This window comes from Thalassophryne amazonica, chromosome 16, assembly GCF_902500255.1.
Source record: "Thalassophryne amazonica chromosome 16, fThaAma1.1, whole genome shotgun sequence".
NCBI classification, from domain to species: domain Eukaryota; kingdom Metazoa; phylum Chordata; class Actinopteri; order Batrachoidiformes; family Batrachoididae; genus Thalassophryne; species Thalassophryne amazonica.
Genome location: NC_047118.1, coordinates 33036070 through 33056731, shown reverse-complemented (window position 1 = coordinate 33056731; position 20662 = coordinate 33036070). Strand labels below are relative to the sequence as shown.

The 20662-nt window shown below is 39.9% G+C and overlaps 1 protein-coding gene across 1 annotated transcript in view; it reads left to right on the top strand.

The window, feature by feature from the left end:
- LOC117527670 (alpha-1,6-mannosylglycoprotein 6-beta-N-acetylglucosaminyltransferase B) overlaps nt 1-20662 on the top strand; it is a 275993-nt gene that overhangs the window by 93325 nt on the left and 162006 nt on the right. Inside the window, 2 exon segments of the mRNA XM_034190115.1 lie at nt 10212-10285; nt 16789-16956. Of these exon segments, the coding sequence (XP_034046006.1) occupies nt 10212-10285; nt 16789-16956 (242 nt within the window).

Below are 20662 nucleotides of genomic sequence, written 5' to 3'. Positions count from 1 at the left end.
AGACGCAGTTGCTATGCAGTTCTGTGATAAATTTGACCCTTTACTTTTTAGTGAATTTACTGAAATTGATGGCTTTATGCACTGTTTTAACAGCCATTGTGCTATTATTTTGGATCAGATAGCACCACTTAAAGGTAATAAGGTTTCCTGTGGCCGATTTTGTCCTTGGATCAATGATGCGATTATGAATCAAAGGAGATTATGTCGCCAGATTGAACGTTTATGGAAATCAACAAAATTGGAGGTCCACAGGCTACATTTAAGAGATCTAATATCCTCCTTAAATAAGATGTTAGAGGAGGCCAGGGAAAGCTATTTTTATCGGCTGATTGCCTCAAATAAGAGAAATCCCAAAGTGCTCTTTGACACAATTAGCTCTATTGTGTCACCTGCTGCTGCTGTAACTCCTGTTCTTCCTAAAACAAGTAGTGATGAGTTCCTTAATTTCTTCATTGACAAGGTCAGAGTCATAAAAGATAGTTTCCCGCTCTCATTGCCCTCTTGTTGTGATTCCCGGTATTTGGGACCTCCCACTCAATGCTGGACCTCTTTTAAGCTTGTTACAATTGAGGACATTCTATCTGTCATCAACATAATGAAACCAACCTCTGGTATTTTGGATGTAGTTCCTTTTAGATTGTTTATGAATGTTTTTGACTCTATTGGGCCTTGTATTGTTAAAATTTTCAATATGTCCTTGTCGACTGGTGTGTTTCCTTGTTCTTTTAAACATGCTGTTGTGGAACCACGGCTAAAGAAAGCAGGATTGGACTCTATGGAACTGAAGAACTTTAGGCCAATATCAAAGACCCCCTTTTTGGCTAAAGTCTAGGAAAAGGTGGTCTGTGTCCAACTTAAATCATTTTTGCAGACTAACAACATCTATGACACATTTCAGTCCGGATACCGTGAGTTTCATTCCACTGAAACTGCCCTGTTGAAGGTGGCTAGTGACATTATGATGGCCGCTGATAGTGGTAAATGGTCTGTGCTGGTTTTATTGGATCTGTCATCTGCATTTGATACCGTTGACCATGGCATTTTGATTAATAGATTGCGGGATACGGTTGGCATGTCAGGTCCTGTATTAGAGTGGTTTAACTCTTACTTGGTTGGTAGAACTTTTAGTGTTTCTGTGAACAATGTGATGTCTGAATCTGCTGATCTTTTGTGGGGTGTCCCGCAGGGCTCAGTCCTGGGTCCGATTTTGTTCCTGCTGTATATCCTTCCTCTTGGTAAGCTGATCCAGCAGTTCTGTGATGTGTCCTACCATTTGTATGCCGATGACTTGCAGCTGTACTGTTCTTTTAAGACAACTGAAGCACAGAAAATTTGTTCTTTCATTAGTTGTCTCACTAAAATTACAGATTGGCTTACTGAAAACAGCCTGCAGTTGAATTCTAATAAGACTGAGACATTGATTGTAGCTCCAGATAGTGCTATGTCTGTCATTAAGAATCACCTTGGTAATCTGAGCAGCTCTGTTAAAGGCAGCCTGCGTAACCTGGGTGTCATTTTGGATGGAGGGATGTCTTTGGAACATCACACCAGGCAGCTCGTTAAGAACTGTTTTTTCCAAATTCGAAACATTTCCAAATTACGCAAAATGGTGGCTTTTAATGAGCTAGAGATGATTGTGCATGCATTTGTTTCTTCACGACTTGATTATTGTAACAGTCTCTTTACATGCCTCAGTAAGAAAGAGCTGGCCCGCCTGCAGGTAGTGCAAAATTCTGCTGCACGACTTCTTACCCGCGCCCACAGGAGAATGCATATTACTCCTGTCCTCAAGTCTTTACATTGGCTCCCTGTTTTTTACAGGATAAATTACAAAATCCTCGTGCTGACCTTTAGAGCTCTACATGGACAGGCACAGGAATACATTAAGGACCTGATCCAGCCTTATGTTTCCAGCAGGAGTTTGAGGTCTTCCAATCAGAACCTGCTGATGGTTCCCCGAACTTGTTTTAAAACTCGAGGGGACAGATCTTTTAAAGCTGTGGCACCTCGCCTCTGGAATGAGCTTCCCTGTTCTCTTCGCTCACTAGACTCTGTGGATGTTTTTAGACAGCAACTAAAGACACATTTTTTTAAACTGGCATTTTAGTGTCAATTTATTTTATTGTTCTATATTTGTATGTGTTGTTTTTATTGTCTATTTATATCGTGTGAAGCACTTTGTGACCTTGGTCTGTGAAAAGTGCTATATAAATAAAGCTTACTTACTTACTTACTTACTTAATGGATTTTAATAAATGTAGGCTTGTTTTAAAGCCATTTGAAAGCTCTTTCCAATGAACCTATGCATGTGTGAGTAACAAAAAAAACTTTTATGTAAAATGCAGAAATTTGGGGAAATTACGACAAACCGTGCTGCTTTTCTCACTCTATTGTCGCTATTTGTTAACAGAATTTAATAAAAGTAGGCTTGTTTTAAAGCCCTTTAATTGATCCTTCTAATGAACTCATACATGTCTGGGTAGAAAAAAATGTGTTATGTAAAGTGTGGAAATTTGGGGAAAATATGCCATTCTGTTCATTTACTGTGATGTTTTTTTTTTTCCTGTCATCATAATTCTCGATGGATTTTTATAAATGAAGCCTTGTAAGTTGTATTCAAGCTGAGTTAAAGCTCTAATGAACCCATACATGCCTGGATAAAAAATCCTTATGTATTAAAATATAAATCTGAAGTATGCCTTGCCATTGTGCTCATTTACCTTGCTGCTTTTTCCACTGTAATATTATTGCTAGTCTTTTAATGACAACATATATATGATTTTTACTAACATTTTATTACAAGTAGATATAAAGCCATTCAGAATTTATGACTTTTGATCCTCAGTCAGGGTAAAAGGTACCTCCTCCATCCCCTCCAACCACACTGTTAAAATTTAAATGCCGCCTGTGACCACCATGTACATATCATATTAAACAACACTGCAAGTGTATATATACATAAATATATTTAAACATTTTTGTTTCCGTATTTGTATGCATGTGAATACAGCTTAATGAACTTAGGCGTTGAGTTATAGTCTCAGTATATCGATATTAAATTGCGACATAACTTTAAAATAGACATTTATTTTACATAATTACATTAAGGCTCTTGTACAGTTCATTTTAGTATTTGAGAATTTGTTTTTGTAGTTGGTGCAGTTGATGGTGAAGCACTGGCTCAAGGCGCTCTCTCCACTCTTAGTAATGGCCGCCGTGCGGCACGCCTGTAGTCACGTGACATCCATTCCAGTCTCTATTTCCATGGTTTTTGCCATGGTGCTGCTCAGCTTTTGTTTACCTTCAATCAGAAGGAGAGAGAGATTTTTGCTGCACCATGGCAGAAATGTATCCTGATACAATATTATATTCATGCACCAGCACTTCACCTGATCACACCTCATTTTTAAACCAGCACTCCTATTGGTGCTCACCTGAGTGTATTCTACTTTATATTGAGACAGCTCACATGCTGGCTGGGCTGGCTTGTTTGTGAAAACCACAACAGTGTGCTGTGGAAATGACAATAATGATTGCACTTTGCACTAGGTGCAGGATAGGGCTATCCATCTCAATGCTGAAATGTTTTGCTTGTTATAACAAGCAAAAATAAAGTGGCCAAGAATACTTAAAATAACTCAATGCTAAAATACCCTCATTGTTTTCTTTATATTTTGCAATTGCTTGATTGGTATCCCAATGCAAGGTGTGTGTGTGTGTATGTATGTATGTATGTATATATATATATATATATATATATATATATATATATATATATAAAATTCATTTTACATTTATTGTTATTTACATGTATTATTATTAATAATTATAGGCTATTGTCTTACATACAATTTGTACATGTTCAATAAAGCCCCTCAATCAATCAATCATAAACAGTATTTACATTTTAATGGCATCTGCAGGAGGGTATACATGAGCTTTTGACAAGCACAGAAGTTAGTTTTGATTTAACGGAAGTTAGTGTGCACGCTAACGTCCTCAAAGTGTCTTGTAAGTCACTCCTTAGGCGTTATCAGGTTCCAAAAACAGCGTTTTCAGTTTGACAAGTGTCTTACGTACAATTTGTACATGTTCAGTAAAGCCCCTCAATCAATCAATCATAAACAATATTTACATTTTAATTTGGGATGTCCCGATCCAATCACGTGATCTGAAATCGGGCCCGATCACGTGGTTTCAGACTTGATCGAAATTGGACGTTGCATCCTGATCAGGAATCTGATATAGATTTTATCCTCATTATTTTGATCATCACTATTTCAGGCTCATTATTACAGATTATTGGGCCTTTCAAGTGTCGGAAGCATCAGAGGTGTGAGATGCGTTGCTTTTTAGAGGCGTCAGAAGCGTTGTTTTAGTTCGGCTTTTGACGTGACGCTTCTGACAGGAGCGCGCATTGCCGCTTGTCGGCAGGCTGACGCAGTCAAAGTTCAACCCAATCTTTTTTTTTAATTGAACAAAAGAAAAAACATAAGTTCAACCGGACAGAGGTGGGGGAGTTACGCACGCAAAGTTTCTTTCGCAGAACTGCTGTTTGTGTGTTTATGCGCTCAGCCTGACGCCTCGATGGAATGACAAGAGGATGATGGACACTTTCCCACCGAAACACTTGCTCAGTCATCCTTCTGTGCGCAGCGGGACCCGGTGCTGACCAAGTCCTCAGGACGACGATCTGTCATCTGATTAACAAAAAGAAAAAAACAAATTGTCCTGTGATCGTTTGTCTTCAAAACGGAGTGAGAGATGGTTTGCACAAGCGATGTGTGCACTCATCACATTTAGGAGCACATCTTAAAGAGCTTCCGTCTTCATTCATGTTCACTGCGCTGCTCTGAACTTGTTGAACACTGATAAAGCATCAGAGGGACACTTTTTTTTTCCTTTTACTTTTCAAGTTGACTTTTGAACTTTTGACGCTCTGAGCTGTGACGTAGCTTTGCGCTGTCCAATAGGAACAATGCGTCGGGCCAAAACACGGAAGACTAGTGGCAGAAACCACTGATCTGTACAAATGGTAAATGGACTGAATTTATAAAGCGCTTTTCCATGTGCATCAGATGCTCAAAGTGCTTTACAATAATGCCTCACATTCACCCCGATGTCAGGGTGCTGCCATACAAGGCGCTCACTACACACCGGGAGCAATAGGGAATTAAAGACCTTGCCCAGGGGCCCTTAGTGATTTTCCAGTCAGGCGGGGATTTGAACCACAGATCAGTGCAGAAACCACGTGTCTGAAGAAAAATCCTTGGAAATGTTTTTTGTTGTTGTTTTGTTACCTCAAAATTTCTGATTACTGTTTAAAAGTGTTTAGAACACTTGTAATTAAAATAGCTAAATCAATAAATGGTTATTTAGAAACCTTTCATTTGTAAATTAAAACCACTTGTTATTTCAGATTAGATAATTTCTTGTTTAACATACGGAACCTTGGACGTTTATTTTTAGACAAATAAAATAACATGGAAATTTGTACATTTTTTAAGTCTGGTAGATTATTACTTGATTGTTCAAGCTACCTCAAGCAGAAGTGCACTGTTTAAGTGATAAATAATAAAATAAGGTGATTAAAATGAAATTATTATATATTTAGCATTTCTTCATTGTTCATTCAGTTTTTTAAAGTATCGGATCAGGACTCGGTATTGGCAGATACTCAAAATCAGATGACTCGGAATCAGATCGGGGCCAAAAAAACCTGATCGGGACATCCCTAAATTTAATGGCGTCTGCAGGAGGGTTTACATGAGCTTTTCACAAGCACATAAGTTAGTTTTGATTTAGCGGAAGTTAGCGTGCACACTGTTTGCAAAGTGTCTTGTAAGTCACACCAGAGGTGTTATCAGGTTCCAAAAACAGCATTTTCAGTTTTACAAGTGTTTATTTCTTGCTAGCTTTTACATAATATATGACAAAGAGGTTATATTCGGTTATATTTGCACAAAAACAATACAGTTTACAGCTAGCAGGACCAACCACCAGTGGTGGGCACAGTTCCGATAATCTGATAACTATCGAAGATAATGTTTTCATTATCGGATTATCTTTTTAGATAACTTTAAAAACCATCATCGGACTAATTATCTTCCGATAAATTTTTGTCCGATAATTTTTAGACCGATAACGTGGTAAATAAAGCTAAACAGCTACAAATATTTATAAAACTTCAAATCAGTTGAGCACCTAGCTGCTTTAGGAAGAAACCACTCTATCCTCTGCAGGCAAAGGAGAACTGCTTCACCTTCACATACTTTTCGTCTCGTTAATAAGAGACTGCTGCATGATACCCTGAAAACTTGCTAAACAATTATAACAAATAATCCATGTCTGTTACGTTTAATCTGTGTGGAATTTAATAAACACAAACCGAATTTCAGACATATTATATATATTAGTCTGGAACAAAGAGGACAAACAGTGTTGTAAAGAACAATAATCAAGACGTTAAAGAGCAAACTTCACTTTCCCCCAGAACGACATGATCAGGAAGCGAGCGTAGCTCACAGCAGCTCCCATTGAAAATAACGGGGAGACAGCCTGTGATTCTGCCATATTTACTTAAAACAAATGCAATAACAATGCCTATAAACCCAGAGAATATATTCACGAGCGTTTTAGGCACAATATAAAAATAGTTTTATGTTGCGATGTTAATGGTGTTGTCTGTGTGCTGCGGTTAAAGTGCAGCGTGATCAGAGCGTCTCAATGCAGTTCTCAATGGTACTGAGATCTCACAGCGCGGCGACCTCTCTGAGGTTTTGTGGGATTTGAAACGTCAATAGGGCGAATAGCCAACACTTATGTGTCAAGACATTATTGAGTGTACGTTTTACAATATAATAAAACGTCTGCACAATATAATAAAACGTGCACACAACATAATAAAATGAGCGCATATTCTCTCCACATGCAAAACATTTTGTGATGACAGTTCCAGGGCTCCATAAAAATGCCTGTTTTTACAAATAAAAAACTGGAATATTTTACAAAAGCACATTTATCTGTAAACACCAACACACGACACATGTCACATTAACTTGCTGGTTTACATTATGATTATGTAACCAATCAGTGTTTAGCAGAAGAGGCACATTTTACCCAGAATCTTTTGCGATCTGTCTGTGTTTTTTACAGAACTTCAGAATTAGTGCATTATTCAACATTAAAAGATATATGTTATATTTTAACTTTGTACAAATGACAGAATTGACATTAATGGAGTTATTCTATCGGTATTAATGTTATTTATAAATCAAAACCATAAGTCAGTTTCCAAGACCTCTGCCTGACCGGAGTGTTGTGATTGGGTAGAGAGCTGAGCTTTGCGGCTGCTCTCAGCTTGCTTCTGTGCTAGAAGCCTTGTAGTAAACAAGAGCTTCCAGCAGGGGCCAGGATGTTCAAAGACAGAAATGCGGGCTCATTGTTTGGGTCTGTTGTCACTTTTGATGCTACCAGAAGCGATCGTGGTGTTAAAACTCAAATTCACTTTGTTAGTAGTTGCAAATGTACCAGAGACAATATTGGAATTTATCGGTTATCAGTTATCTGTAGCTTCCGATACATTTTTGGGTGGTTTATCATTTTATCTTTATCAAAGATAACTTTTCAGTTATCTGATTATCTGTTATTGAAGTTAATTTTTTAGTTATCTGTGCCCACCACTACCAACCACTGACATCACGGGGCCTCTGTACTCGGATTGGCTGGCACCCTCTCTCCTCAAAAAACAAGCCAAAAAAAAAAAAAAAAAAGAAAGAAAGAAAATAAAGAAATGAAATAGAAGGTGACTTCTGAACCTCTTAAAATAGGTCAAGGTTAGCCATTTTTGAACATACCCAAGGTCTGTGTCCCAAGAATGTTCCCTGTGAATTTGGAGACTCTGGCAGTAATTTGACTGGATTTATGCACAAACAGACGGACAGATGGATGGATGGACGCAAAGTCTTTACAATACCCGATGGCCATATTTGATGCCCTCTGGTAATTATAGTAGTACTAGTAATAATTCAACAGTAATTTCAGAAATAAGCCCGGAAGTGATAAGACATTTTGATGTACTGCATATCAGCTTGACAGAGATGGTGCAGTTGAGTCCAAATGAACAACACAGCTGTCATGTTTGTTAGTAAAATGTCACAGCAGCAGGATGCACAAACATCCCATGTTATTGTGTTCATGATGCGACACAGGAAGCATGAATGAGTGATCATATGTAACAACAGCACTACTATATTCCAGTGCCTCCAGTAACACTACTGTCCTGCTGCACAAACCCCAAGATTGGTTTGTGAAACAGACCTGCTTTGTTGATGCAGAAGGGCACCTTTATATTTGTGAATTTTTAAAACTGTGCGAAAATGATTTCTGAAGATTTTTCATTTACAGTTCACTGTGAGTTACACTAAAAATGAAAACCTTTTATATCACAAAATTCACATCAGAGTGCATTAGCTGATCACTAATTTATAATTTGATTCATAGTTTTTCTGATTAAAAAATATTTGTGGTTGTCCATTTTTAATGTGAAGTGCATCATTTTCAGTAACTGATTCTGAAGTAATTCAAAAGTATTCAGATTACATTGTAAATTAGTATTCAGATTACACTGTAAATTAGCTAAAGCTTACAAAGGTATTAGTAGTAAGTAAGTAAGTAAGTAAGTAAGTAATATTTATTTATATAGCACCTTTCACAGACAAGGAAAGTCACAAGGTGCTTCACAAAAGCCACACACAGATAAAAATTCTGAGAATAAAGTACAATGTACATCACAATAAAATAATGCTAAGACACACACAGTGGTCATAAAACAGCCCTCTCACTACTAAGGTTTGAATGTCTGGAGAAACAGATGGGTTTTAAGTTTGCTCTTAAAAACATCGACAGAGTCCAGCGAACGAAGAGACAAAGGGAGATCATTCCAGAGCCTCGGTGCAATGGCCTGGAAAGAGCGATCTCCTCGGGTCTTAAAGTGGGTACGAGGGACCCTCAGAGCCAATGAAGAGACTTTAAAACAGGAGAAATATGAGTCCTTCTGTTTGAAAGAGTCATATTTTATTAGGACTCATATTTTATTAGCCTATTAGGATAATCTCAGCGATATATAAAGCCCTAATAAACACAGATAAACACAGAACTCTAAAAATAAAAGCAAAATGAGAAACAGAATTTGACATTGTGATCAGTGATATGGATTGGATAAATATGTGTAAATTCCACCATACAACTACCAGCTCCCGGACATGGAGGGAGTTTGCCTGGAAAAATCTCATACGCTTTTTTAATTACACCTTTGATGAAAAGTAAACATTTAAAAAGGCACCAGAATTGTTGGAGGGAATGTGGGGCAGTAGATGTTGGCCACTCACATATATTTTGGAAATGTCCAAAACTTTTAAACTTTTGGAAAACTGTCGTGTCCTGTGTCAAGTATTGGGATACACAATCCCGTTGAAACCCGAACTGTTATATTGGTGTAATTTCTGTGATGGCACAATCCATAAATGTGATGAATATCTGATAAAGATAATGTTGATAGCAGCTAAAAAAGTGTATAACAAGGAAATGGAAGAAGACTGACGTGCCATCAAAAAACCAATGGATAGCAACTGTAGAAGATAGAATTTTAATGGAAAAACTCACACACAGACTCAGACTACAGGAACCACAAATGGTAAAAAAAAAAAAGTGGTAAAACGGCACTCTTATAAGAAAAACAATTAGCAATGTGTTACCCATACATATTTACTTATTGTTTGTTCTGTACAAAATTTGTATAAAGCTTAATAAAATGTGACAAAAAAGATTACATTGTACTGTAAGTACTCTGATTGAATTTTCTATTCAGTAACTGATTACATTTCAAAGTATTCTTACCCTACTCTGATGATGATTATATTGATGGAAGAGCAACATGAGAGTGGAGTGAAGACTGACAGGATGTTTGACAGAAATCCCAAACAGATGCTTTTATTTGGTGGGTAAATCTGTATACAGATTTGCTGTAATTCTTCAAAATCCTCCATCCACCACCCACCCACCTTCACATGCATCTTTGTCCTCGTCATCAATGTCTTACTGTGACTGTCATACTTCTTCTTGCTTGTGCCTGATGTGTGGTCTGTTGTTAGAGTTGGTGTAGTCACTATAACACAATAATGATGAATAAACTGCAGTTTCTTCCTCTCCAGCTCGCGAAGGAACATTAGGACAATGTGAGATCCCCAAAGATCCTCGATATCCAGACTGTCCCAGTAAGATGGATGTAAGTCTTCATATCTGCAAGTCCAAACGCTCACTCAGAGTACAAACATCACTTTGCCTTTTCGCTTATACAATGACATAAATGATGTACAATAAGATAAGAGGATATTTAAAGTCTTCTTTCTGAGAATTGGGTTATTGCAGCAGCAGATAATTATAGCAGGTTATCGTGAGGAATAAACAGAATGTAGGCAGGAATTAAAACTTAGTAACAGCGAAAAATATAAAATGTACCATAGTTTTAGGACATTTAGTGTGCTTAAAAGTTGTACAAATAACAAAAAACTGCTAAGTATGTAACGTTTATGAATATTCATAAACGTTAGATATGTAGCAGTTGCCCATGGGGATCCACGGGTTCTAGATTGGGTAGTGTTTATAAAATAGGTTGCTGACATTTTTTCAAGGGTGGTAATAAATTATGCAAAGTTTCTACAATGATTTTAACTGAAAGTGCAGGAAATTAAAATGAGAAAGTTTTGTGAATTATTGTATTTATTATTTGGCACATTTAGTTGATGCCATGTTTTACAACTGGCAAGGTTGAGATTTTTCCTTTGTTCAGAGCTTTTCTGGTCACCAGAGACTGACTAATTTATATTAACATCCATTGTTCACTCTCGTTACCGAATATCCTTAATTTCTCCAAAAATATCAGTTCTATCAACTTTCCGTGTTGGCGGCATTCATCCTTTACCCAAAATACATGAGCATACCAAATGGCAAATGTCAGCTCTTCCCAGTTTCTCTGTGATGGAAGTTACACGTGCACAGAGGGCACTTGGATTTAAATATATATATATTATATTCAGGTGACATTTTTCTATCTGTGGAGTCTTGCAATTTATAAGAAAATCTTGCAATCTTAAAAAAGTGGTCACCTGTAGTGATGATGATGATGATGATGATAATTATGCATTACAGTTTATCCTGAAGTGTTTTATCTTATTAAACTGTGTGCAGATAGAAAGATTGTATTTACAGAATGTTTGCAGTCAGAATATATTTGTAAAAGTTAACTTTATGCTCAAACTACAGATAAGTATATTAATAGTACACAAGGTGCAACTTTGGATATTTGTTTTCATGTTGGGACCACATACACAAAAATGTTCATGCCTAAAATTGAGCATGCTATTTATTATTACTATCCATTTATCCACTTTCTATACCCGCTTACTCCAATTAAGGGTCACGGGTGCCCTGGAGCTGATATCAGAAATCATAGGACGTGAGGTGAGGGGTCCACCCTGGACAGGACACCAGTCTGCCGCAGACACATATAGCACACACACCTATGGTCAATTTAGAGTTTCCACTTCACCTAACCTGCATGTCTTTAGATGTGGGAGGAAGCTGGAGCACACGGAGAGAACCCACACAGACGTGGAGAACATACAAACTCCACACAGATAGGCCCCAGGTGGCAAGCGATCCCATGACCTTCTTGCTGGGAGGCAACAGTACTAACCACTAAGGCACCGTGCTGCATCATTCTAATTATTAGTGTTGTTTTTAGATGATTAAAATTAAAATTGAGATTTGCTGAATATTCTGATGTGGTGTGTGCTGTCAAGAATGTGATCTAAGATAGTTTGTGGTGTGCACAGGCCCCTTGCATCACCATGAACTCACAACCTTTTGCAAACTTTAAAAGTTTTATTGTTGTTGTTATTAAAAACAACATTCTTTGGACCCTGGAGCATGAGATGGATACTGACGGCTCTCTCTGGCTGCAGAGTGGGCGCTGTGTGGGAAGGAGATGAATTATACTGTATCTTCGGGTGGTCCACAGTCGATCCAATACAAAATCAACCTTTCTTGATGTTGTTTCTTTCCTCAACTTGGAAAACTGCAACAAAGAACAAAAACCCCCCAAAACAAAACAAAAAAAAACAATGTTGACCCAAACCACTTAAAATATAAAAGCGGCATGGTTAGCGCTCTAAAATTTTCATAATTTTACCTGCTTTCATGAACCTGTCAAGCTGTTTTGCTGGTATGTTCCCATCCTCCTGCATGACCAACGATTAAGTTATTCATGACAGAGATGCTTATTCGCAATGTTTTGGCTGAGCATCTTAACACAAATGTGTTAGGTTCCGCCCTGTCTCCCCCTCTGTGGTGCCAGTCTCTCTTGTTCAGTGTCTGTGTGCAGGTCTGTGTGCTGGGCTGGGCTGAGCTGGGCATAGCTTAGCTGGGCATGGTTGATCTGGTTTCCACTCTGCCTCCACCTAATCAGCTCACCTGCTTGCTGTCACACACTGATTGCCTCAACCTCATGATGTAGTATTTAAACCTGGTCTCACTCTCCACTCATCACCAGTTCATTGTTGTAACTGCCGTGGTAACTCCTTGGCCAATATGAACTTTTGTAGCTTGGTTTCTGTGTTTTTGTTGCTCTTTTTTAACCCCTGTATTTTAATGTTTTTTCATTAATCCTAGCCATTTTATCTGTTTGGAGTCTGTTGTTGTGGGTTTATTTCTGTTTGAAGCCTTGTGTTTAACAAACTGGACACACAATGGACCTCACAGACTCAGCCCAAAGACCTCTCTCCAGCCATGGAGCTCTGCTGGGTCAACATGAACAATTTTTGAGAGCCCTTTTAGAAAACAGCCAAAACATGGTCACCCAGGTCCTCAAATTTCAACTCTTGCCATATCTGCTCAGTCTGTGGCTTCAACCCCTGCTACAGAATGTCATGCAAGTGATCCAGCGCCTTTTATTTGGGATTTGAATTTGTGTCGTGGATTTTTGCTGCAGTGTGGCCTAATATTTGTTCAACGTCCCAATTCTATTTCTTCAGATTCTGCTAAGATTCATTCTGTGTTGTCGTTATTAAGAGGTAAAGAGTTTGTCCTGTCTGAGCCGGTCAGTACTAATGTTAATCTGTAGTATGTACCCTGACCTATTCAGATCTTGAGAATCACTTCAAAGCGGTTTTTGATCACCCAAGTCACAAGGGTAATGCTTTCAGTTGGCTGCTCAGTTTTAAAGGGGGGAGTCCACCATCTACTCAGTGGAGTTTTGGACTGTAGCAGCTGATGCACAGTGGAATAATGCAGCGCTACAGGGAGTTTTCATCAAGAGAGTGAGTAAACAAAGTATGAATTAACAGCTTGTGATGAGCCTCCCGACTTTCACTTCATTGTCTGAACATTTGGGCTGCTGCCTGGAGTCTCCGGAAAGACCCATTTTTGCAATTGCTTTGGCTGGGAGGGCCTTCACTCAGGTAACTCACAAGACCTCACCCATAACTCTGGCAATGTCTGGTAATCATCAAGAATCAGTAATGTTCCACATTATCTCTGCACCTCAGACTCCTCTTGTTTTGGGATACCCCTGGCTCAACCTGCACAATCCTCACATAGACTGGACCTTGGGTAAAATTAGTGGATGGACAACACTCTGTCATTCTCTATGCTTAAGTTCTGCCTTGCCTCCCTCCTATCATGCCTTGTCATCTTCCAACTATCAACCCAGCCCACCTGATCTATCCAAGGTTCCACCTGCCTACCATGATCTCGGTGAGGCACTCAGTAAAGCTCAAGCTCTGTCCTTGCCATCTCATCGTCTCAATGATTGTGCTATTGATCTGGTACCTGGGGTCCAACTTCCCATTTAAATAAGCTGTCTCAGCCAAACGAGAAACGATGGAAAAATACATCTCTGAGTCCCTGGCAGCAGGAATAATTCTGCCATCATCCTCACCACTAGGGGACGGTTTCATTTTTGTTGATAAAAGGATAAGACTCTCTGACCCTGTATTGACTTTCGAGGCCTCAATAACATTATCATTAAGAATAAGTATCCAGTCTCCTTAATCAATTCAGCCTTCGAGCCACTGGTGGGAACCAAGATCTTCTCCAAGCTAGGTGTGCGCAATACCTGTCACATCATGCGGATGAAGGAAGGAGATGAATGGAAGAGCACCTTCAACATGCCCCTTGGACATGTTGTTGAATGCAAGTTGTTGGTTGAATGCCCTTCGGACTCACCAATGCCCCCACAGTTTTTCAATCTCTCAATACGATGTTCATTTTGACGCTGTATCTTTCCTGGGTTACATTATTCAGAGTGGGAAGTTCATGTTAGACCATGTTCGTGTTAAAAGATCAAAGCTGTGGAGGTGTGGCCCATTCCCAAGACCCAGAAGGAACTGCAGTGGTTCCTGGGGTTTGTCCATTTCTATAGGCGCTTTATGCGGGACTACAGTAAGATTTCCTCACCTATCACCAGACTCACTTCTGTTAATGTGCTCTGTTGGTCTCCTGAGGCAGATAAGGCCTTTAACAAGTTTAAACAGTTGTTTACTTCAACACCAGTTCTCATTCAGCCTGACCACAGCAAACACTCCATCGTGGAAGTCAATAATTCTGACTCTGGGGTCACGCTGTATTATCACCATATGTTGGTACTGATAATCACCTACACCCTTGCACTTTCTTCTCCTGTCACCTGTCTCCCACCGACCGCAATTATGATGTTGGAAACCGGGAATTGCTGGCAGTAAAGATGGCCCTGAAGGAGTGGAGGCACTGGTTGGAGCAAGCAAACCATCAACCATTTGCGGTTTGGACTGATCACAAAAATCTGTCATACATCCAAACGGCCAAAAGACTGAACTTCTGACAAACCAGATGGGCACTGTTCTTTAGCCGCTTTTAATTTCACTCTGACTTACCTTTCTAGTTCCTTCAATACTAAACCTGATTCCCTCTCTTGCCAGTATTCATCTGAAGGGTCTGGTTTGACTCCTGAGACTATCCTTCTGACTGAGTGCATTGTTGCCCAGCTCAGTTGGGGGATAGAGAAGATGGTCCGAGATGCTCAGCAGCAACAACCTGTTCCAAGTAATGGCCCGGCAAACCATTTATTCGTGCATGACTTAGTCGGCTCCTGAGTTTTGCAATGGGCCCATGTCTCCAGGTTTGCATGTCATCCTGGCACTAACTGCACCATGACCTTGCTCTGGAAGCATTTTTGGTGGCAACGTCTATAAGCAGTGACACCTAGGAGTACATCACAGCGTGCATCACCTGTGCCCGGAGTAAGGCCTCCCATCAGGCTTCAGCAGGTCCACTCCACTCCAGGAAGACCTTGGTCACGTATTGCCTTGGACTTCATCACTGGGCTTCCTGCACCAATGGTAAAACTGTGGTTGATACACAGTTGCCCTCAGCTTTTGAGACTGCTGATCTTTTGACAGATCATGTAATCTGCATTCATGACATTCCTAATGACAGTGTTTCTAACCAGGCGCCACAGTTCATTTCCCAAGGGCGGAAGACATTCTGCAAGGCAATAGGAGTTACTGTGAGTGCGTCATCTGGTTTTCATGCCCAAACAAATGATCAGACAGAGAGCACCACCCAGAGTTTGGAAAACCATGCTTAGCTGCATGGCCAAATCGGACCCCACCTCCAGGAGCGCGCTTCTTCTCTGGGTTGAGTATGTCCACAACAACCTCCCTAGCTCTGCCCCTTTGAGGCTTTCCTGGGCTACGAGCTTCCACCCGGGAGACAACGAAACAATCGTCTAACAAATACAAGAACCCATCCCCTCCGTACCAACCAGGTCAATCATTTTGGTTACCTACCAGGAATATTCTACTGCTCACTGAATCCCACAAACTCTCTCCATGTTACATTGGCCCATTTTCCATTGTTAGGGTCATTAATCCTACCGTTGTTACTCTGAAACTCCCTGCCGATTTGAAGATTCACGCCACGTTCCATGTCTCCCAGCACAAACCAGCCTCTTCTAGCCCTCTTTTTTCACTGTCCAGGCCCCCTTCACCTGCCCTGAGTCATTGAAGGTCATCATGTGTTCTCTGTTCCTCACCTGGCTGCTGTCAGGGTCTTCAGTACCTTACGGATTGGGAGGGGTATGGTCCTCAGGAGCGCTCCTTTATTTTCAACCCAGGTTTAGTGAGGGCCTTTCATCACAACCACCTGGGTATACCCTAGGGGTCATCGGGAGGCTCCTGTTCTGTTAGGGAGGGGATACTGTTAGGTTCTGTCCTGTCTCCCCTTCTGTGTTCCCAGTCTCTCTTGTTCGGTGTCTGTGGACTGGGCGTGGCTGACCTAGCCCTGCCTGTCCTGCTTAGCCTAGTGTTTGTCCTTCTCTGCTCACTGTGTGTAACCCCATACTTTTGCAATAAACCCCTTTTTGAACTTTTATCTGTTTGGAGTCTGTTGCTCTGGGTTCATTTCTGTTTGAAGCCAGTGCTTAACAAAATGAGACCTTATTAATTAGGCAAACAGCTTATGTACATATAATTATCGCAGAGTAACTCACCACATGGCATCTAAATAAAGATGGAAATGAGGTGAAAGTGTTTAGACTGGTGCTGGAGGCTCTGTGTCAGCCTCACACAAATCAGAACATTCAAACATCCCTCCAGTAAAAGTAAGAGGATACCTGATTCTTGTTCCGTTTATTTGTTCTCTTAAGTGAACTCGTTTGTGAAAAAGGTTGGTTCTCTGATCTTTTCCTTCCAGTGGATGCGTGCTCGTTGGACCTCTGACCCTTGCTATGCCTTTTATGGTGTGGATGGTTCTGATTGCTCCTTCCTCATCTACCTGAGCGAGGTGGAGTGGTTCTGCCCCCCACTGGCCTGGAGGAACCAGACTGCTACGCCTACCCTTAAGCCTCCACCAAAGAGACAAGTAAGCCTTCCATACATTTCAATTTCATTTCACAGCAGGGGACACTGGGGAAAAGTACACAGGCAGTGCGATGGAAGGGTAAACATTATTTCCTTTCTCAGACCGTGAAGGAGTTACTTTTGGTGTTTGATTTTGACGTATTCATCTTACAGAGAGGTTCTGGGAAGAAAATACTAGACTTCCCCAGTTGAAAGTCTTGCTGTTAGGTGAAATGAAACTGCTGATGATTACAGCTATATCTGAGGAGGCACACGCTAGAGAGGATTAGCACTCGGCCGCAGCAAGAATTGGTACAAATGTGGAATTGTCTACAGGAGATAAAAAGAAAAGGAGCAGAACATCACTGTGTTCTAGACACACTGCTTCAGATTTGTGAGTTTGACGTGGTGCCTGAAAGTCACAGTAGTGGCACACAAACACTGACGTACGAGTTCAGTCACTTTAGTGATGTAAAGTAGCACAACACAAATGGGAAAGGCAGGCAGGCTGCAGGTAAAACTCCCAAAAACAGGTTTGTTGGTCAGCTGATTGGCAAACTGCGTGTCAAAATAGAAAAATCGGAGTCAAAAACAAGGAGGATAGAAGATTTACAAAGTGTTTGGCTTACTGTATTTGTACTGAGGTTATATTCCCAACTCACAAAACCATTTTCTGTCTGCATTGTGTGACCGTTAGGGCCCCATCACACATAGTGCAAATATGTACAACTCAGGGCAACACCTGTCGGAGCAGCTTGTATGAGCGAACCACGAAACATCACGTTGACGGGCAGGCGTGCACAGTGCCGGTGCATTGCACCGTGCCACCAGCTGCACGATGTGGTTACACATCGTGCAGCTGGTGTGAAACAAAAATAAATAAAAATGAAGAAAAATACATGCTGTGACGGTTTTGTGCATGCGTAAACATAGCAGCTTTTTACAGCAGCTGCTTGATGTGGTTGCGCAAATCCTCCAAATTTGCACTATGTGTGAAGGGGCCCTTAGGGTTCAACATTTAGCTCAGATTCTTTGTTAAACTCTTTTCAATGAGGTCATTTGCAGGTAAACTATTTAAATAGTTCAAATCAAAACCTGATGTTGCTGAGTAATAACAATTGAGATACTTCATTTAAACATAAATGCTAAGCTTAGACACAGACGGGATTCGGTCAGAGGGTTTTACTGGAACAATGGTTCAGTACACAGAAAGGCAGTCCAAAAACAGTAACAGTAGCAGAAACATTAGGCTAACGTGTGGTCCAAAAAAAAAACAGGCAGGCAGTCCAAAAACACAGCAAGGTAACAGGTTGAACAAAACACAACAATCAGGGCTATGAAACAATGATCTGGTGGGGAAGTGAGAGAAACAAGGGGCTTAAATACAGGGTATGATGAGCAGGTAATAGGAAACAGGTGTGCAGGAAAGATCCAGAACAAGGTGTGGAAAAAAAGAGTACCATCCACCACCAAGCATCCAAGTGACAGACAAGAGAAAGCAGTAATACCAAACCCAAGCAGAAAAGTAACAGACAAAATCACATCAATACATAACAAAATCCAGAATACTGACAATTTTGAATTTAAAACTTATGAATGAAATTATTTAGTCACAAATGTATTTGTAACCCAAACTTTGTTTTCATGAAGTACTTTTGACAGTTAAATCGTTCATATGTCACTTTAATGGGGGGGCTGTTTTGTGGCCATTTTGGAAACTATCTTCAATGTCTGGCCAGAGCTCAGTTTTTATTTTCAGGAAGATCCTGATTGTCTTCTTGGATCTTCTCAGAACTGAAAAAAAAAGTTTGATGTAAGGTTTTTTTTTTTTTGGGGGGGGGGGGGGGGGGTGCAAAGAGAGTGATCCTACCTCCCATACTATATCCTTAATAGACATTGAGTAATGGGCAAAATGTACTTTTTGTTCATTTCCATGGTAATTTTTTAGTTTTTGCCTATGTATTTCACTGAAACCTGCAGAAACCTGTATCTTGTAAATAATTTGTCACAAAAATTAAAGCTAGAGGGCCAACCACATTTCACTAAAATGATAAAATTTAGTTTCTCCTGAAATCCAAGGATTATAATGACGGGTTTATTTTCGAGGCGTCTTGGAAAATTACACCTCATTTTAATCAAGAGAACATATTTGTATGTGTGTATGTGTGTGTGCGCACGCACATGCATGAGCTTTTGAAACGACCACAAGTTATCTTGATGTGATGCTGACATCTGTGAATTGTCTTGTAAATCACCCCAGAGGTGCTATCAGGTCAGAAAAACATTTTTTTTTGTTTTTTTTTTAGTCGTAGAAGTGTTTATTTATTGCTAGCTTTTACATAATATATGAGAAACATCTTAGACAAACACATACACGCCGTGGTTTTGGGCCGTTTTCCGCAGTGTCGGAGGAGGAGCCAGAGTGAGATGAGCCAGCATACATCATTGTACCTCTCTACTCTGATTGGCTACCACAACGTTCTTCCCATAATGCTTTCCACAAGTCTGGGAATCCTCCGATGTGATCTGTGACATCGCTGTCGGTCTCAATTTTCGCTGCCATCAGTAGTTCCAGGCCATCTGTTCTTTTGAAAATTTACCTTTCAGAGGAACTTTTTTATTATTTTTTTTCTAGACAATGCAAATTTCATTCTATTGGTAATGTAATATTATGAATCCCCTACTTAAAGGCTAATAAATAAATTATAGTGGTGTCAAAGCAAATTATTTTTATGCCTTGAATCTTGTAAAGCTCAGTGGCCATATACCTTTAAGACAACCAGAGTGACCAATGCAATGCTTAAGTTTTGCCAATACAGGGGTTGTATAATGTCAGATCTCAAGCATCTCTGAATGCATGACACACTAAAGCTCCAGACAGTTTTTAATTAACTCTGAAGAGTAGAGCAGAACATTCATCATCTAATCATCCCGAATGAATTACTTTTATTGGTTGTTAAATTCTCCTTGTAGAATCTGTACGAGCTACTGTAGTCTGTCCCGTAGGGGCCTTTATTGGTACTTTCTACTGCAGCATCAATAAATTAATGTACTGTGATTACAATACATTTTCCTCACTTCACCTCTGTTATAGCCCATGTTTTTGCCCTCCCCAGAATACAGCTGACGATGAATGGACTCCAATGTGAATCAATCAAGTAGCTGTAGATTCTCCTCTAATTGCAAGGCTCTGTTCACTGACACTATAATCCCAGGGCTTCTCTTCCTAAATCGCACTTTAGAGCAATAATTCACTTGCATTGTGAATGTACAGTATATGTCTGCGTATTGATTTTGCCTTTGGGAGAATCTTTTATGGTGTGACAGTTGGTGCAGCCATTTTCATCTGTATGTGCTGTTTACTGGGGTGAGCATAAGTAACCTAAATGTTAGTTTCGTTGACCGCTAATCTACTAAACAAAAGGTTAACTGTAATTACACTAAATGGATAAACTGCTAAATATTTCAATTCAATTTATTTATATAGTGCCAATTACAACATAAGTTGCCCCAAGGCAAAGGTAAGGTCAAACCTTACCAATCCCCCTGACAAGCATGTAGGCAACAGTGGCAAGGAAAAAACCTTCAGCAGACCAGACTCAGAGGGGTGAGCAACTGCTTTGACCATATTAACAATAAAGCAAACAAACAATAAATATCAGGTGAATGAAATACAACAAAGAAATAATCCACATAGAAATTTCGATTAAAATCCAAGGGGCAACGTG